This window comes from Ailuropoda melanoleuca, chromosome 4, assembly GCF_002007445.2.
Source record: "Ailuropoda melanoleuca isolate Jingjing chromosome 4, ASM200744v2, whole genome shotgun sequence".
Lineage (NCBI taxonomy): Eukaryota > Metazoa > Chordata > Mammalia > Carnivora > Ursidae > Ailuropoda > Ailuropoda melanoleuca.
The window spans coordinates 109,799,965-109,813,756 of NC_048221.1; the positions used below are offsets into that span (position 1 = coordinate 109,799,965).

Genomic DNA, 13,792 nt, shown 5'->3' on the forward strand with positions numbered 1-13,792 from the left:
GAAGGCTCCTGGGAACAGGGTGGAGAGGAGCTTTGAGTCCCATATTCAAGGCCTCCCACTCTTGTTGAGTTTCCCCATTGTGTCATGCTGGAGGGCTTGGTGCCTTCCTCATCGCCCCATGGGGTAGCATTCCTGTCTCTGGAGCCGCCCTGCACTGCAGGGGAGCAAGCTGAAAGCCCCCCTGGGGAGCAGAGCTGGAGGCTACAGCTGGAACGTAATCTTCCTAGCACCCAAACACAGGGGTGTGAGGCCATTCCCAGGGTCCCAGCCACAGGCTCCCCCTAAGTCCTGGCCTGATAGAGAGACAGTACCTGAGCATCCTGGGGGGCTGGGACTCACCACAGGAGGACTCCCAGGGGCCTTCGGGGCTGGAAGCTGCCTCTGTGGACCCCTGTGGTTCTGGGGCCCTGGAGAGTATCCTCTTCCCTTCCCAGCAGCCTCTAGGGCTAGGGCAGAAGCTGAGAACAGGCACAGCCAGGCATCTCTTGACAGACCCGCTTTCCCTAAATAGACCTAGAAGTCCCCTTTGTTCCCAGGAGCCTTCGGGAGAACATATGGGGAAGGAAGGGGCAGAGGGAGAGTCCAGGCCTCAAGTTGGGGCTGGAAGACCAGGTACTGCCAGGAAAGGCCAGAAGTTACACAACCCAGCTCTTCTAGACAGAGGATGCCCTTCCCACTTGGGGACAGAAGCCACGGGCTCGACCTCTGGGCAGCCCCCTGAAAGGACTTTCAGGTACATGTGCTCCTGGCAGAGCTGGGGTCCCCAGAGCATCCCGAATAGGCACTAGCTGGTCTTCTGCTTCTGGAGACGTGGTTGGGGGGTACAGAGGGCACTCGGGCTGGCCAGGACGTATCTAGAGCAATACCAGGAACACCTGCTCCGGGCCTGGAGTTCACGGAGGAAGCTGGGGTCTGAAGCAGCCCTGCAGAGGCCTCCAGAGCGAACTTCCTTGGTGCAGGGAGCTCCCAGCTACGTGAGCTCTCTCCCAGCCCTGCAGCAACACGCCGGCCTCCAGCCTTGGGGCCACTGGCATCGGGGCTCCCAGATTCTGCCAACAACGCCTTCAGAAGCCGCTGCAGGTATGGTCTAGAGGCAGGGGTAGGGCTCCCACCATCGCTGTGGGGCTGGAACCCTGAAGCAGGAAAGACAGGAGGTTATGTCCCAGAATCATAGAAGGAAAAGGCGTGGCCCGGCTGTAGAGCGCCAGGGCCGACTTCAGTCTCATTCGCAGCTCGCTGGAGCCAGCCTGCCCACCCCTGCTCAGCCACCGCTCCACACCTTCAAGACCCATATTCTCCACTCCCACTGACAGACAAGGACCGCAGAACCATCCCACTCCCTCCCCTCTTGTCTCAGTCACCACCAGCAGTCAGGCCATGGGGGTCTTCCATGACCTCCTGCCCGTACCCCAAGGTCCTGATGGTCACCTCACCGGAGAGCCGAGCGCTGACAGCAGTGCAGCCCTCGCTGTCCCGGCACCTCCTGGGGCCCCTGTCCTGAGCGCCCCCCGGCCTCTCCCGCAGAGCTTATCCTGCACTCGTAACCACCTCCACCACGGTCAGGCACACGCATGCAGCAGGACAGGGCCACCTTGCTCCTCACAGCCACTCCTAGACCACGGCTCCAGAGTTCCAGAAGACTCTTCATCTTAAGCCCAAGTTCTATCTGGCCAGGCCCCTCTCACCCCCGTCACACCTGCCCATGCACCGAAGGCTTCACATGCAGCCCAATCTTCCGTCAGCACACACCGACCATATGAGGGCTGTCTGCTTCAACCAGCCACTCTTCTCCCTCTTGGTCCCATGGACCTCACAGCTCATCCCCGCCCCCAGGCCTGCTCAGCGCCAGAAACCACCACTGAAGAAGTCTCTGTTCCTGGCCGCCCACTCCTGCACTTCTAAGCTCACTTGTTTAAATACCACAACTCTTCAGCCCCACCGAGCGCATGGACCCCAAGGTCATCCTGCCCTGCCACCTCCTCGGTTCCAGACTACTCTTCGCACCCGGCTTGCAGTCCACAGCCCTCACTGCAAATACTCCTCGAGCACCTTTCCCGGTGTCACACCTGCCCACAAAATCCCAGTCCTGGAGAACCCAGGTGCCCACCCCCACCATGCCTTCCCCTGGCCGCCAGCTGCCCCAGCACCACCCACAGCCCTGTGAGGGGTCTCGAACTGGTTTCTAGTCAGCAACATCATGCCTTACCGTCCACATCTGTTCCCTTCTCCCCAACTTCCAGGCTAGTGACCTCATGTTAGGCTTTGTGACCGAAGCCCTCGAAGCCCACACGTCTGCACAGCAAGATCCACACACAAGGTGTGGTCCACTCCCGTCCTCCTCCTTGTCAGGTCCAAGGAAGCACAGACATATGCTTGGACACCTGTCCACCAAGGGCGGCTCCTACCCAAATGTTCTAGATACTCTTCACTCTGCCCTCTGAATGCACCCTTTTTCCTTCTCCATTGGGTCATTTCAGCACCTAAACATGCTTGAATGTCTACCATCATGATAAGCCTTCTCTTGACCCACAGCCCCTTCCAGCCACCTCCCAGTTCCATTCCTCATGGTAGTCCAACCTCCAGAATAGTTACCCACAAAGCTCTTGCCACATCTTTTTTTAAAAAAGTAGGCAATATTTGATATTACGTATGGGAAAGAAATGCGTAAGAAATGGTGCTAGGACAACTGGATAGTCACATCAAAAGACCTGGGATTAAATCTTCATGACCTTGGGTTAGGCGAAGGCTACTCAGATAGGACACCAAAAGCACAGTTAAAGGATAGAGAAGTTAGACCCCCATCGAAATTAAAAATGTTTGCATTCAAAGGACACCATCAACCTATAGAATGTGAGAAAAATATTTCCAAATGACCAGTCTGATAAGGGACATTTATCTAGAATACACAAAGAACTCCTACAGCTCAGCGATGGAAAGACAACCCAAGTGAACAACCTCCAAAAGGATTTAAACCCATTTCTCGAAGAGGACACGTAGGTGACCAATAAGCACACGAAGAGATCCTTAGGGAGACAAATCAAAACAGTGAGACACCACGTCATACCCGCTTAGGGCCAACACAATCTGAAGAACAGATAAAAGCAAGTGTTGGCACGGACATGGAGAGGTTTGAACCTTCCTACACTCCTCGTGGGAGGGAAAAATGATGCGGCCAATCTGAAAACCACAGCCTTTAAATCCAGAGTTACCATAGGACCCAGCCATCTATTCCTAAGTGTAAATCCAAAGGAAAAAGACACGTTCGCATAAAATCGTATATACAAATATTCGTAGTAGCATTAATCATAATAGCCAAAAAGTAGAAATAACCCAAAGATCTTTCAGCTGATGAACAAAATGTCCTATGTCCATACAATGAAGGTCATTTGACAATAAAAGAATGAAGAACTCATACATGATAACAATATGGATGAGCCCTGAAAACATCATGCGAAGTAAAAGAAGCCTGTCACAAAACATCGTGTACCGTAGGATTCCATTTACATGAAACTTCCAGAATAGGCAAACCTAGAGAGACAGAACGTAGATTGGCAGTTCTCTGGAGCTGGGGTTGGGGGCACTCACATACCCGTGAAGGAGGTGGAACGTCTTGTGTTTACTTCTCATGTGGTTTCTTCTGTGAGAGGTTTGTTAGGTCTCTTGCCTGTTTTTCTACGTTGTACTTCCAGCTTTTTCGTATAATGTTTATTATATATATTATATAAATTACATAACATATTATGTATTTTGGGTACAATTAGTTATGTGTTACCAAAGCTCTGATTTGTAACTTGCATTTTCACTTTGTCCTTAGATTAGTAGTTATACTATAATAACTACATAGTAGTTATTAATGTAGTTGGACTTGCGAATCTTTCCAGTTTTATGGTTGGCTTTGTGTATGTCTTATTAAAGAAATCCTTACCTATCCCAAGGTCATGAAAGCATTTTACTATTTTTCCTAAATTTTTTTCTATTTACATGGAAGTCTGGTATATATCTGAGATGTATTTGTGCATGAGCTGGGAATTTTTGACAGATAACTAGTCATCTTAGAGCCATTTAATGGCTATTCTTTCCCTAATGATTAGCAATGCCCCTTTACCAAGGCTCCACTTCTGAGTAGGATTCATTTATGGACTCTCCATTCTCTCAATGGGCAATTGTCTATCCCTGCACCAGCGATATGCATTTAACATTTACATACATTTCATGTATATATTTTGTATGGTATACATTTCTATAAATATATTTTATAAACTATATATCTTGAGATCTGGTAGGGCAAGTCCCTCCACTTTATTTTTCTTCAAGAGTATCTTGGCTATTATTTGCCTTGTGTTTTGTTTTAATAAGATTTTATTTTTTCTACTTGTCAGAAAGAGCACAAGCAGGGGGAGTGGCAGGCAGAGGGAAGACAGAGAAGCAGGCTCCCGACTGAGCAGGGAGACTGATGTGGGATTCGAGCCCGAGACTCTGGGATCATGACCTTAGCCGAAGGCAGGCGCTTAACCAACTGAGCCACCCAGGCATCCCACCTCTGGTGTTTTTATATAAGTTTTAGAATCACCTTGCCAAGATTGTCAAAAAAACTTCTTGGGATTTTCAGTGGGAATTGAGTGAATCTATAGATCAGAATTGACATTTTTATATCGCCTTCCTATTAATGAACAGGATACATATCTCTATGTATGTAAAAATCTTTGATTTTAATAAAGGTTAATTTTCCATAGAACTTTTTATAGAACTGTCAGATTGATTCCTTGGGATGTTATTGCTATTATAATGGGTTTTTAAAAAATTATGTTTTCCAACTATTGATGCAATCACTATAGAAATCATATTTCTATACATCTACCTTTTAAAATGCTTATTGCTGGGGCGCCTGGGTGGCTCTGTCAATTGAGCACCCCACTCTTGGTTTTGGCTCAGGTCATGATCTCAGGGTCATGGTACCAAGCCCCGCATCAGGTTCAGCAGGAAGTCGGCCTGAGATTCTCTCTCTCCCCCACTCCCTGTGCCCCTCCCCCCAAAAATAAATCTTTTAAGATAAAACTCTTATTGCTTCCAATAATTTAATAGCTTTTGTTGCTTTCAATGTAGATAATCATCATCTATGAATAGTGACAGTTTTTGCCTCCTTCCCCATCCTCCGATTCTCATTATTTCTCTTGACGCACTGCAATGGCTAAGACCTTCACTATGGCATTGAACAGACGGGACAAGAGTGGAAGAACTTGCTTTGGTCCTGATTTTAGCGCTTTAACATTAGAAGTGATTTTTGCTCTGGGATTTGGGTAGATACCCATGTTAAGGTTAAGAAAGGGACCTCTATTCCTATTTACTAAGAGTTTCTAATCACAAGTGAGAATTTTCAATTGCTTTTTCTGCATCTCTTGAGGCAAACCCCTGACCATTTTGCCCTGCTCACCCCTGCAACCTCAGTGCTATCACTTCGCCCTCCTGGACATCACCTCAACAGAGGAGCCTGCTCCGGACGCCTCAGATCACTCTGCCCCTTGTCACTCACCTCCTCCACGGGGGCCTTGGCCACTCGGGCTGCAGTCGTAAAGCCTGAGGACCCGTGTGATGTCCGAGGTGCTCAGGTTCCATCGCTGGCCAATGTGGACACCAGGAGCCCAGAGTGGTGTGATGGTGGGCAGCCCACGGCGGCTGAAGGCAAGCCTGAAACGCAGCAGGTGGGGACCTGAGTCCAGATCACAGTGAGGGCTGGCAGGGCAGCAAAGCAGGGAGGAAGGAAGGGAAAGGAGGTCCTCACCTCCCATAGTGCATCACTGATGAGTAGTCATAGGGCACCAGCATGTTGCTGCTCCGAGATTTGATGAAGTTGATTTCAAAGCCTAGGGGGTGGGAGGAAGGAGGAGGAAACAACCACAAAACTTGGTGATGGGGGAAGAGTGCAGGGGAGTGAGGGGTTGGGGGATAGGGGTCTTCCAGGAACTTGTAACCTATGTGAGCTGAGGGGTCCAAAACTATAGCCAGATGTGCCCTCCCCCATACCAGTCCCTGGTCCCCACCTCCTTGGTGCCTTCACTTGCTACTCTTCCCCGCCCCCCCCCCCAGGAGGGGTCCAGACCTGCACTAGCTGGTGTGGAAGCACAGGGACCTCCTGACTCCTGAAGAGTGCCCTCCACTTCCTGCCCACTCGAGCTCACCTGGATGCAACGATCTTTGCCAAACCTACACTTTCCACGGGGTCGCACACTACTGTCTTCCACGCCCCCTACCCGAGAGATAGAGTACCTACCCTTCAACCCGGCTTCAGACACCCGCTAGCCCATCATCTGCTGTTGAACTCCCGCTTCCCAGCAGCAAGCCACCTTGCTCTTTCTGCCTCAGGTTTGAGTTCAGCACTTCCCCACTGGCCAGAGCACCCCCTTTTCCCCATCACTGCCATATGTGCCTCTAGAGAGTTCTTCATCTTTCCTTTTAAAAACCCTTAAGACATTAAACACTTTTGAACAGGCACTGTATTCATCTGGTTCCAAAGTCAAGAAACGTTGATCTATAATAAGCCCCCCACTCCATCCCCCTTCTGAGTGTCTGCCTCCCCACCCCCAGTTCATTACTGTCATTAGTTTGTATATCTCAGCAGTTTGCCCTGTACGTAATACAAATGTATTCTCATTTTTCTTCATTCTTAATAAATGGGAAAAATCGCTTAAGAAAACCACGCAAGTTTAGGAGTGCTGTTGGTTTTCTAATTCATTCATTTCTGCTTTTAACTTCATTAATTCCCCCCTGCTTTCCTTTTTCTTAACTTGGATTGAAAGGCTTATTTTTTTCTATTTTTATTGATTTAAGTATTTAAGTCTACACATTTTCCCTGAGCATTGCTTTAGCTGAGAACCATCAGTTCTAGCGTGTTGGGTTTTGGTTTTTGTTTTTTTAAGAATTCCTGCAATTCTTTAACCCTGGAGCTAAAAGAAAGGATTGTTACTGTTGTTTTTTAAAATTTAATTTCTAAGTAGAAGTTTTTGGTTTTGTTATTTTTTAATTTTATATTACAATCAAAATATTTGAAATAACTCTTTTTCAAATATGAAGTTTTTCTATCATATGGTAAGTTTTCCCAAGTATTCCATGAGCACTTGGAAGGATTGAAGTCTCTATTTTCAGCGTATAGTCACTATCATCACCCCTCTTCCTTAGGCTAGTCTCGGATCTCAAACTCCATCCCTTGTCTCATTAGAAGGTGCTACCTAAGTTCCCCCCACATAGCACCCTTTCTCAGAGGCTCCATGCATGCTGGTCTCTTGAGTACCCTCCCCCACCCATTTCACAACAGCAGCAGAGGCACTCACACCAGAAGCTATCCACTTACAGGAAGCCTTCCAACCCTTCCCCTTCCCCCAGACCAAATTCCTGATCTTGTATCTCTTTTACTTCCCTCCCTCATGAATAAATGGTCTCTACTCTTCTCACCTCCTGACTCAGGCTGTCACCTCCCCCACCACAAATGAGGGATCCCACCATTCCCAAGACCAGATACCCGACACTCAGCTCCTGCTCACCGGCATGCAAGACAGTGGCCCACTCCCCAAACCGGCCTCAGCTCTGCCACTGCCACCTTCTGGGACATGGTCTCCCCGGGTTTCCTCTGTCCCACATGCCCGTTGGTGCCCAGCTCACAAGGATTGAGCCCCTGCAGGGCTGGCCTCAGCCTCCCGCATCGGACACTTGGCACACACAGCCCACTACTTCCAGGGCTTTGGTCTTGGCTCCGCGGCTGCAGCTGGAACACAGCCGCTGCCCCAACCCCACCCAGCAGTGTCTGGCACAGGAAGGACTGCAAGGTGCATACTCAATGAACAAGGGTCAAAGGATACCACCAACTCCAACCTCAGCTAACTGGCTGTGTTCGTGAGAGGGAAAAAAAAAAAAAGGAGACAAAGCCAATAGTGATGCCCTAGCTCAGGCAGGACTACAGGCGGGCAGATGGCAGGCTTGGAGCCCAGAGCAGTAGTAGCTGGACAACCTCCAGGGGTCAAGGAGAGGCAGGAGCCCCACCTTCCTTGTGGTAGACAGGCAGGTGGTGGAAAGACGGATGACCTCTTCTAACGTGGCAGGCAAGTCAGGCCCTGGCCAGTGCCCTCGCACCCCAGGATCCCCAGGTCCAGCCTGTGCTGTGCACAATTTGGCTTACCTGGGAGGATCTCGTTCCAGTTGATTCGAATATAGCGGTCCCGATCAGCCCGTGAGTGCTCATGCCAGAAGCCCAGCACATGCATGAGCTCATGCAGGACAATGCCTGGGCCTTTCTGGAGACAGGTAGGTGCCAGGGACACCACCTGCATCCCTCCACTGCGTCCCACACTGGAGAAACACCTGCAGGGCCAGAAGAGCTCACTGGGTAGGCACCAGCCCTGGAATGCAGAGCAGGCCCCCCTCCCCTTCCTCTCCCAAGTCCTGAGATGAATGACCACCAACAGGTAGTCCCCGTTCTAGGTTCTAGGCTTGCAGTTCCCAAGTCCCTTCACTGCCCGGCCATCTGTGAAATGGATACATGGAATTCCCACTCCCAACCTGGGGTACAAGGAGGACAGAGGGGTGGAGAGGAGCACCGATAATGGAAGCAGCTCATTGAACAAATGTCCCCATGCAGGGGTCCCCAAGTCTATGCTCTCACACGTGATCTTCGGTCCCTAACAAGCTAGGAAGTGGGTACTCCCATCACGCCCATTTCCGAGCAGGCAGGAGAGCCTCAGAAGTTAAGCGCTTGCCGGGTGTCCGGTGGCTCCTGCACCCGGAGCTGAGGCCAGGTGGGTCCCGCAGAAGCCATGCCCATTCCCAGACCATAAAGTCTCCTCAGAGCGTTTTGGGAGGAGGGTCAAGCACCTCATTCCCCTCCTTCTCTACCTTCTGCCCTGAGTATCTGTGGGCCCGGCTCCCACCCGGCAAACCACTCAGTGGGCGGAGCGGCTTTGGACCTGGGAAGCCAGGCCCAGAAACAGGTCTTAGACGCTGGCTTGGGTAAATCCCGGCTGAACTCAGAACACAGAGGAAACCCCTCCCCCCCACGTCCCCCGGGGAGCACGTACCCAGACATGGGGATGATGGAAATGAAGTCTCTCTGGCCCTGGTAGGCGACAAACCTGATGCAGGTGACGCGTTCAAACTCGGCAAATGCCTTCAGGAGGACCTCGCGGCTGGGTTTGTCTGGGGGAGGGGACACCCTCGCTGAACCTCCAGCAGAGACCCCCAGAGCCCTCGTGACCCCTCACAAGTCTGCACGCAGGGTGGGAACGGAGCTTTCAAGCATTCTTCCAAAATGGAAATGTCAAGAAAGGGCAGCCTGAGTGTCGTGGGGAGAGGCGGAGGGGGAAGCTGGGTCCCAGACAGGCCCTCGCTGTGCCACCTTGGGTAGGTCCCAGTCGTCTGGACCGTTTGGCCTTGAGATGGAGCAGATAGTCCTATGTACCCCCATCAGCTCTTCCGGGCTTTTAGCCCTCCCAGCTCTGGGGGCCCTCCGGAATAAAGGCTTCTCTTCTTGGGGAGTGGCTCTCTGGTGGTGATGGCGAGTAGAGGCAGAGGGAAGAACCCCAGAGGAGCACAGGCTACACAGGGGCATAAGAGGTGCCACAGGGAGGCCCACAGCTCCCAGAAAGAGCGAAGAACCCCAGAGGAGCACAGGCTACACAGGGGCATAAGCCGGGGCCACAGGGAGGCCCACAGCTCCCGGGACCAAGTGCACATGCCCACTCACCGTACTTGCTGGAGAGCAGGAAGGGGACCTCCACAAACCCCCCGTTCTTAGGCCACTTGTTGCTGCCCGCTGAGAACAGCCGGAAGGGACTCTGAAGAGAGAGGGCAGTTCGGGGACCGCTGGGGACACAGGCCAGCCAGGCTTCTTGCCCCTGGAGGTGTCACGTCTCAGGCCACAAGAACCAGGAAGACAGGAGAAGCAGGATGCAGGTATGGGAGGGTGGGGATGGGGGGACATCCAGGGGCCTGCTAGGTGAGTTACGATACACAACACGACCCTTTGTTCTACAGAACAGAACTGTAACTTACTCCATCAAGCAGAAGAACAAAACCCAATATTTGTTCCTGAAGAGGCTGACTGGGAGTGCCAGGTCCCAAGGTGGGGCCCACTTCAGAAAGCGAGCAGCAGCCCTGTCCTTCCTGAAACCCGGACGTCAGCTGAGCATCCCCGAATGTCCACGGAAAGAGGCAGCAGGGTCCTACTCAGGCTGATGCTAAGACAACATCCCTGGCCTTAGCAGCTTCTTTTCCCCCACTCTTCTGCCAACTGAAACCCTCTGAAGCATTGGCTTCATGGCACCCCAGCCGGTCCTGCCCCACTGGCTACCACAGGTCTTACTGGATTCTGTTCCCCCTCCCAGTGCTCACTGGGTGACCAGGAACAGGGGCCTCGTCCAACCCACCTGCCCCAGCCTTTGGTTCTGCAGCCCAGCCTCACGTTGAGCCAACAGTGGGCAGCCTCCAAACAGCAAACCCGTCTTGCTCTCACCAGGTCACAGTCCTGTTCAGGAGGACACCTCTGCCACCCAGTCACTTATAAGATGGTCCTGTTCTGAACACTGCGCAGTCTCATCTCCCTGCCAAGTCGCCCCAATTCCCACCCAGCCTTCTCCCTTTCTGACTCCACCCCTCCCTTTCCACCAGGTTGGGGTCCAGACTGTGACTACCACCTCCGGGGTTCCCCACCACCACCTCCCAACAGCCCCACCAGCCCCTGCCGGCCTGTGCTCATCTCTTCCTTCATTCCAGTACTTTCTGAGCACCTCTTCTGGGCAGAGTACCGAGCTGGATCTTGAGGACTCAAACCCCCTCCTTCAGGAAGCCCTCTCAGGCTGACTGCTGTTACCACTGCTGATGTTACCCTCCCTCCCATTCCGTCTGGCTGATACCTACTAGAACATTCACTGTGACTTTAACAAGAAGGGGTATCTATCAAGCTGTGAGCAACAGAGATGGATCCCTCATGTGTCACACCCCCATGACACCGGAGGCTGGGCTCAAAGGCCTCTAACACGGTCTGTGAAGTTATTCACACCCACGTGTGTACATGCGCACACTCACTGGCCGAAGGATATCCCCCTCGAGGAGGAAGCTGCTCTCTGGGGTCTCCTCTGGAATGAGCCCTGGGAAGAAGGGAGGAATATAGGTGAGCCCATGCCCTACGCCCACCGGAGTCCAGACTCTAGGGACAGGCCGAGCAGCAACCCCAGAGTCTGTCCTTCCTGACTCAAGCTGGAGCTTCCCTGGGCCCTGAGGCTGTGTGACCTCAGGCAAGTCATACAGCCCCTCTGAGCCTCCAGTCTACAAACATACGTGATGCTTCTCAGACCAATCACATCTCTCCCTCGTTGAAACACAGTCCACGCGGCTTCCCCAACCCATGCAAATCCAGTCCCAACTCCTCCCTCTACCCTTGGGTCTCTCTGCTAATAAGGAGCGGCCTTTTCCTCCAGCTGTCCCTTATGTCATCCCCCTCTCCAGCTCAGGCCACACTCCGGGAACATCCCCCATCTAATTCCTACCCATCTGTGTGAGTCGGGGCCCTCGCAGTGACAAGTGACCGATTCGAGCCCATACCACCATAGCAGGACGGGGTCTGGCCCCCGTGAGCCTGGCTCTCCGGCTCTCTCCCTCCCCGCGGCAGCCTGCCTCTGCTTCTCTCTCCAGCCTCAGTTTTTGCCACAGCTGGCAGCCCTTCTCCCCAGCCTCTTTACTAACAGGTCAGTCCTACAAGGAGTCCTAGAAGAGGGTCTGGCCCTGAGGTATGTAGGGGTGGGTTCCCTAGACGCAGAGCCGGAGCTGGGGAGGTACCTGGGAGTGATTTATTGAGGGGGCGCTGGGGAAGACCCAGGCTCTGCGGGACTGCAGGCTCAGCCTGATTCCGCAGGAGCTCTGGACCCCAAACAGCACCACACCCTTGTCTCACACGGGGGCCAGGGGCTGCTCCATGGCCCCCATGAGTCGCTGCGGGCCACTCTGGGCAGGGGAGGGAGTAGCTTCGCAGGCACCCCTGGCCAAGGGCCTTCAGCTGTGAGGCCTTAGCAGCCAATATTCCCGGCAGCTGGGGACGGCGTTGCGGCGTGTGCTTCCCAGTAAAGGGCATCTCAGATAGCCGTTGGGCCTCCGGCAGCCCTGGCTAAGTGTTCTCTATGGCGGCTGGAAAAAAATCAATGCTGCGGAAGCCTCAGATTGGTTCTAGCTACCTCCAGACCAGTCACAGTCACCGAAAGGTGGCATACAGCCCTGCTCCCGCTCAGCCCTGCTGGGGTGCCATGTCAGCTCACAGAGAAAGAGCAAGACCACATTCAGGAGATTCTCATCCCTCCAGGCAAAGTCACCCCTCCCCCCAAAGCTTCAGCTCCACCTTCCAAACTCCAGTCTTTTTTATCCCAGCAGCTTCATCCCGGGTTATGGGTTATCTATATGTTCGCCTTCTTCAGCGGAGATCCCCAGACGCCTGGGGTCTCATGCTGCTTTGGCTTCCCCCACCCCAAGCTCACCCGCTCACACCTGCTGCCCATCCTGCCCCAGGTGGCTGACATCTCCAACATCCACTAATGACTTAGGTCAACACCAGACGGAGCACCCCAAAGACCCGTACTTTTATCAGGCCGTTTTTTAAAACCTAGGCTTTTCTCTCTTCTTATAAAATAACAATCCAGTAGAGAAGATACAGAAATATAGGCTTTTTAAAAAGTCACCCATAGACCTAGGAATGGCCGCTCATCCAGAGCCCAGTGAGCTGGCTCATTTCCAGCTGGTTCTGCTCGTCTGTGTGTTCAGCACAGTCCTCACCACACCACCTGGACCGCTTCAAAGCCCCTCCATCCCACAAGAAGGCATGGTGCCCTCACCTTGGTTAATTTCAGGGATGTCCTTGTCCCAGGACGTCTGGGTCTCCTCGGGGTTGAGGCCCTCTGAGAAGCTGGTTCCACAGGCTTCTGGGGAGCTGGAGGCGGAGGGTGCTCCTAGGAGCAAACCTGGCCCAGACAGGGGCATACTCATGATGCCCGAAGCGCCCTCATTGGGGAGACAGGACAACAGGACTTGGCTGGGGGAGGGGGAGACAACCAGAACCAGGCCCTTCACAAAGGCAGGCCTCCAGAAAGTAGTCCTGGGAGACTGCCTGGCCTCCCCTCAGTCCCAGCTGGTGACAAGACCTAGACAATCTGAGGAAGGAGCTCCCTTTAAGGGGACCAACACTGGGCTCCAAAAAAAAGCCCCAGACTCCAAGTATCTGTGTGTATGAGGTAGGGGAGGGAGAGGAGAGGCGGGGACAGACCTCAGACGCGCACACTGAAGGCAGTGGGGCTAGTCCGGACCCTCCCCTATGCCTCCCTTCTCAGCCCAGATCTCTGGAGAGTGGACTCAGACTGGGCAAGCCTGGCACGCCAGCAGAACAAGGGTGTCTGGAGTGCCACACCTGCCACCTCCTGCCAGGTAGGCCTCTGTGTTCAGGGTCTTCAGGAGGCTTCCCCTTGGCGCCCCTTGGAGCGGCTTTCTGGGAACATCCCTGGAGAGCCCATTTTCTAAGCTATTCAGATCAATTCGGATCCCTGAAGCCTCCAGTCACACCCTCTCGCCTCTACCCGCACTCTGTGTAGCCAAAACTCGAGAAGGGCGAGCAGCCCACTTACCCGGCAAACAGAGCAGACCAAGCACCCATGGCCAGAGGCCTCCCATGTTCACGCGGTCTGGTGGGGGGGGGGGCCTCCCGCAGCGAGCAGGAGCCCAAACACCCGCAAGGACAGGCCTGCCGGATAGCAGACTGAACGCCAAGCCCCGC

General features: G+C 53.1%; 1 protein-coding gene across 1 annotated transcript; it reads right to left on the reverse strand.

Moving 5' to 3' along the window:
* Positions 1–6: 6 nt before the first annotated feature.
* On the reverse strand, positions 7–13,777 carry ASTL (astacin like metalloendopeptidase). The gene is given in 10 exon segments (XM_002926487.3): positions 7–824; positions 826–1,133; positions 5,531–5,685; positions 5,780–5,861; positions 8,168–8,349; positions 9,063–9,180; positions 9,728–9,818; positions 11,068–11,129; positions 12,861–12,986; positions 13,644–13,777. Coding segments are annotated over 10 exon segments (1,341 nt in total). The 5' UTR covers positions 13,690–13,777; the 3' UTR covers positions 7–653.
* Between the last annotated feature and the right edge of the window lie 15 nt (positions 13,778–13,792).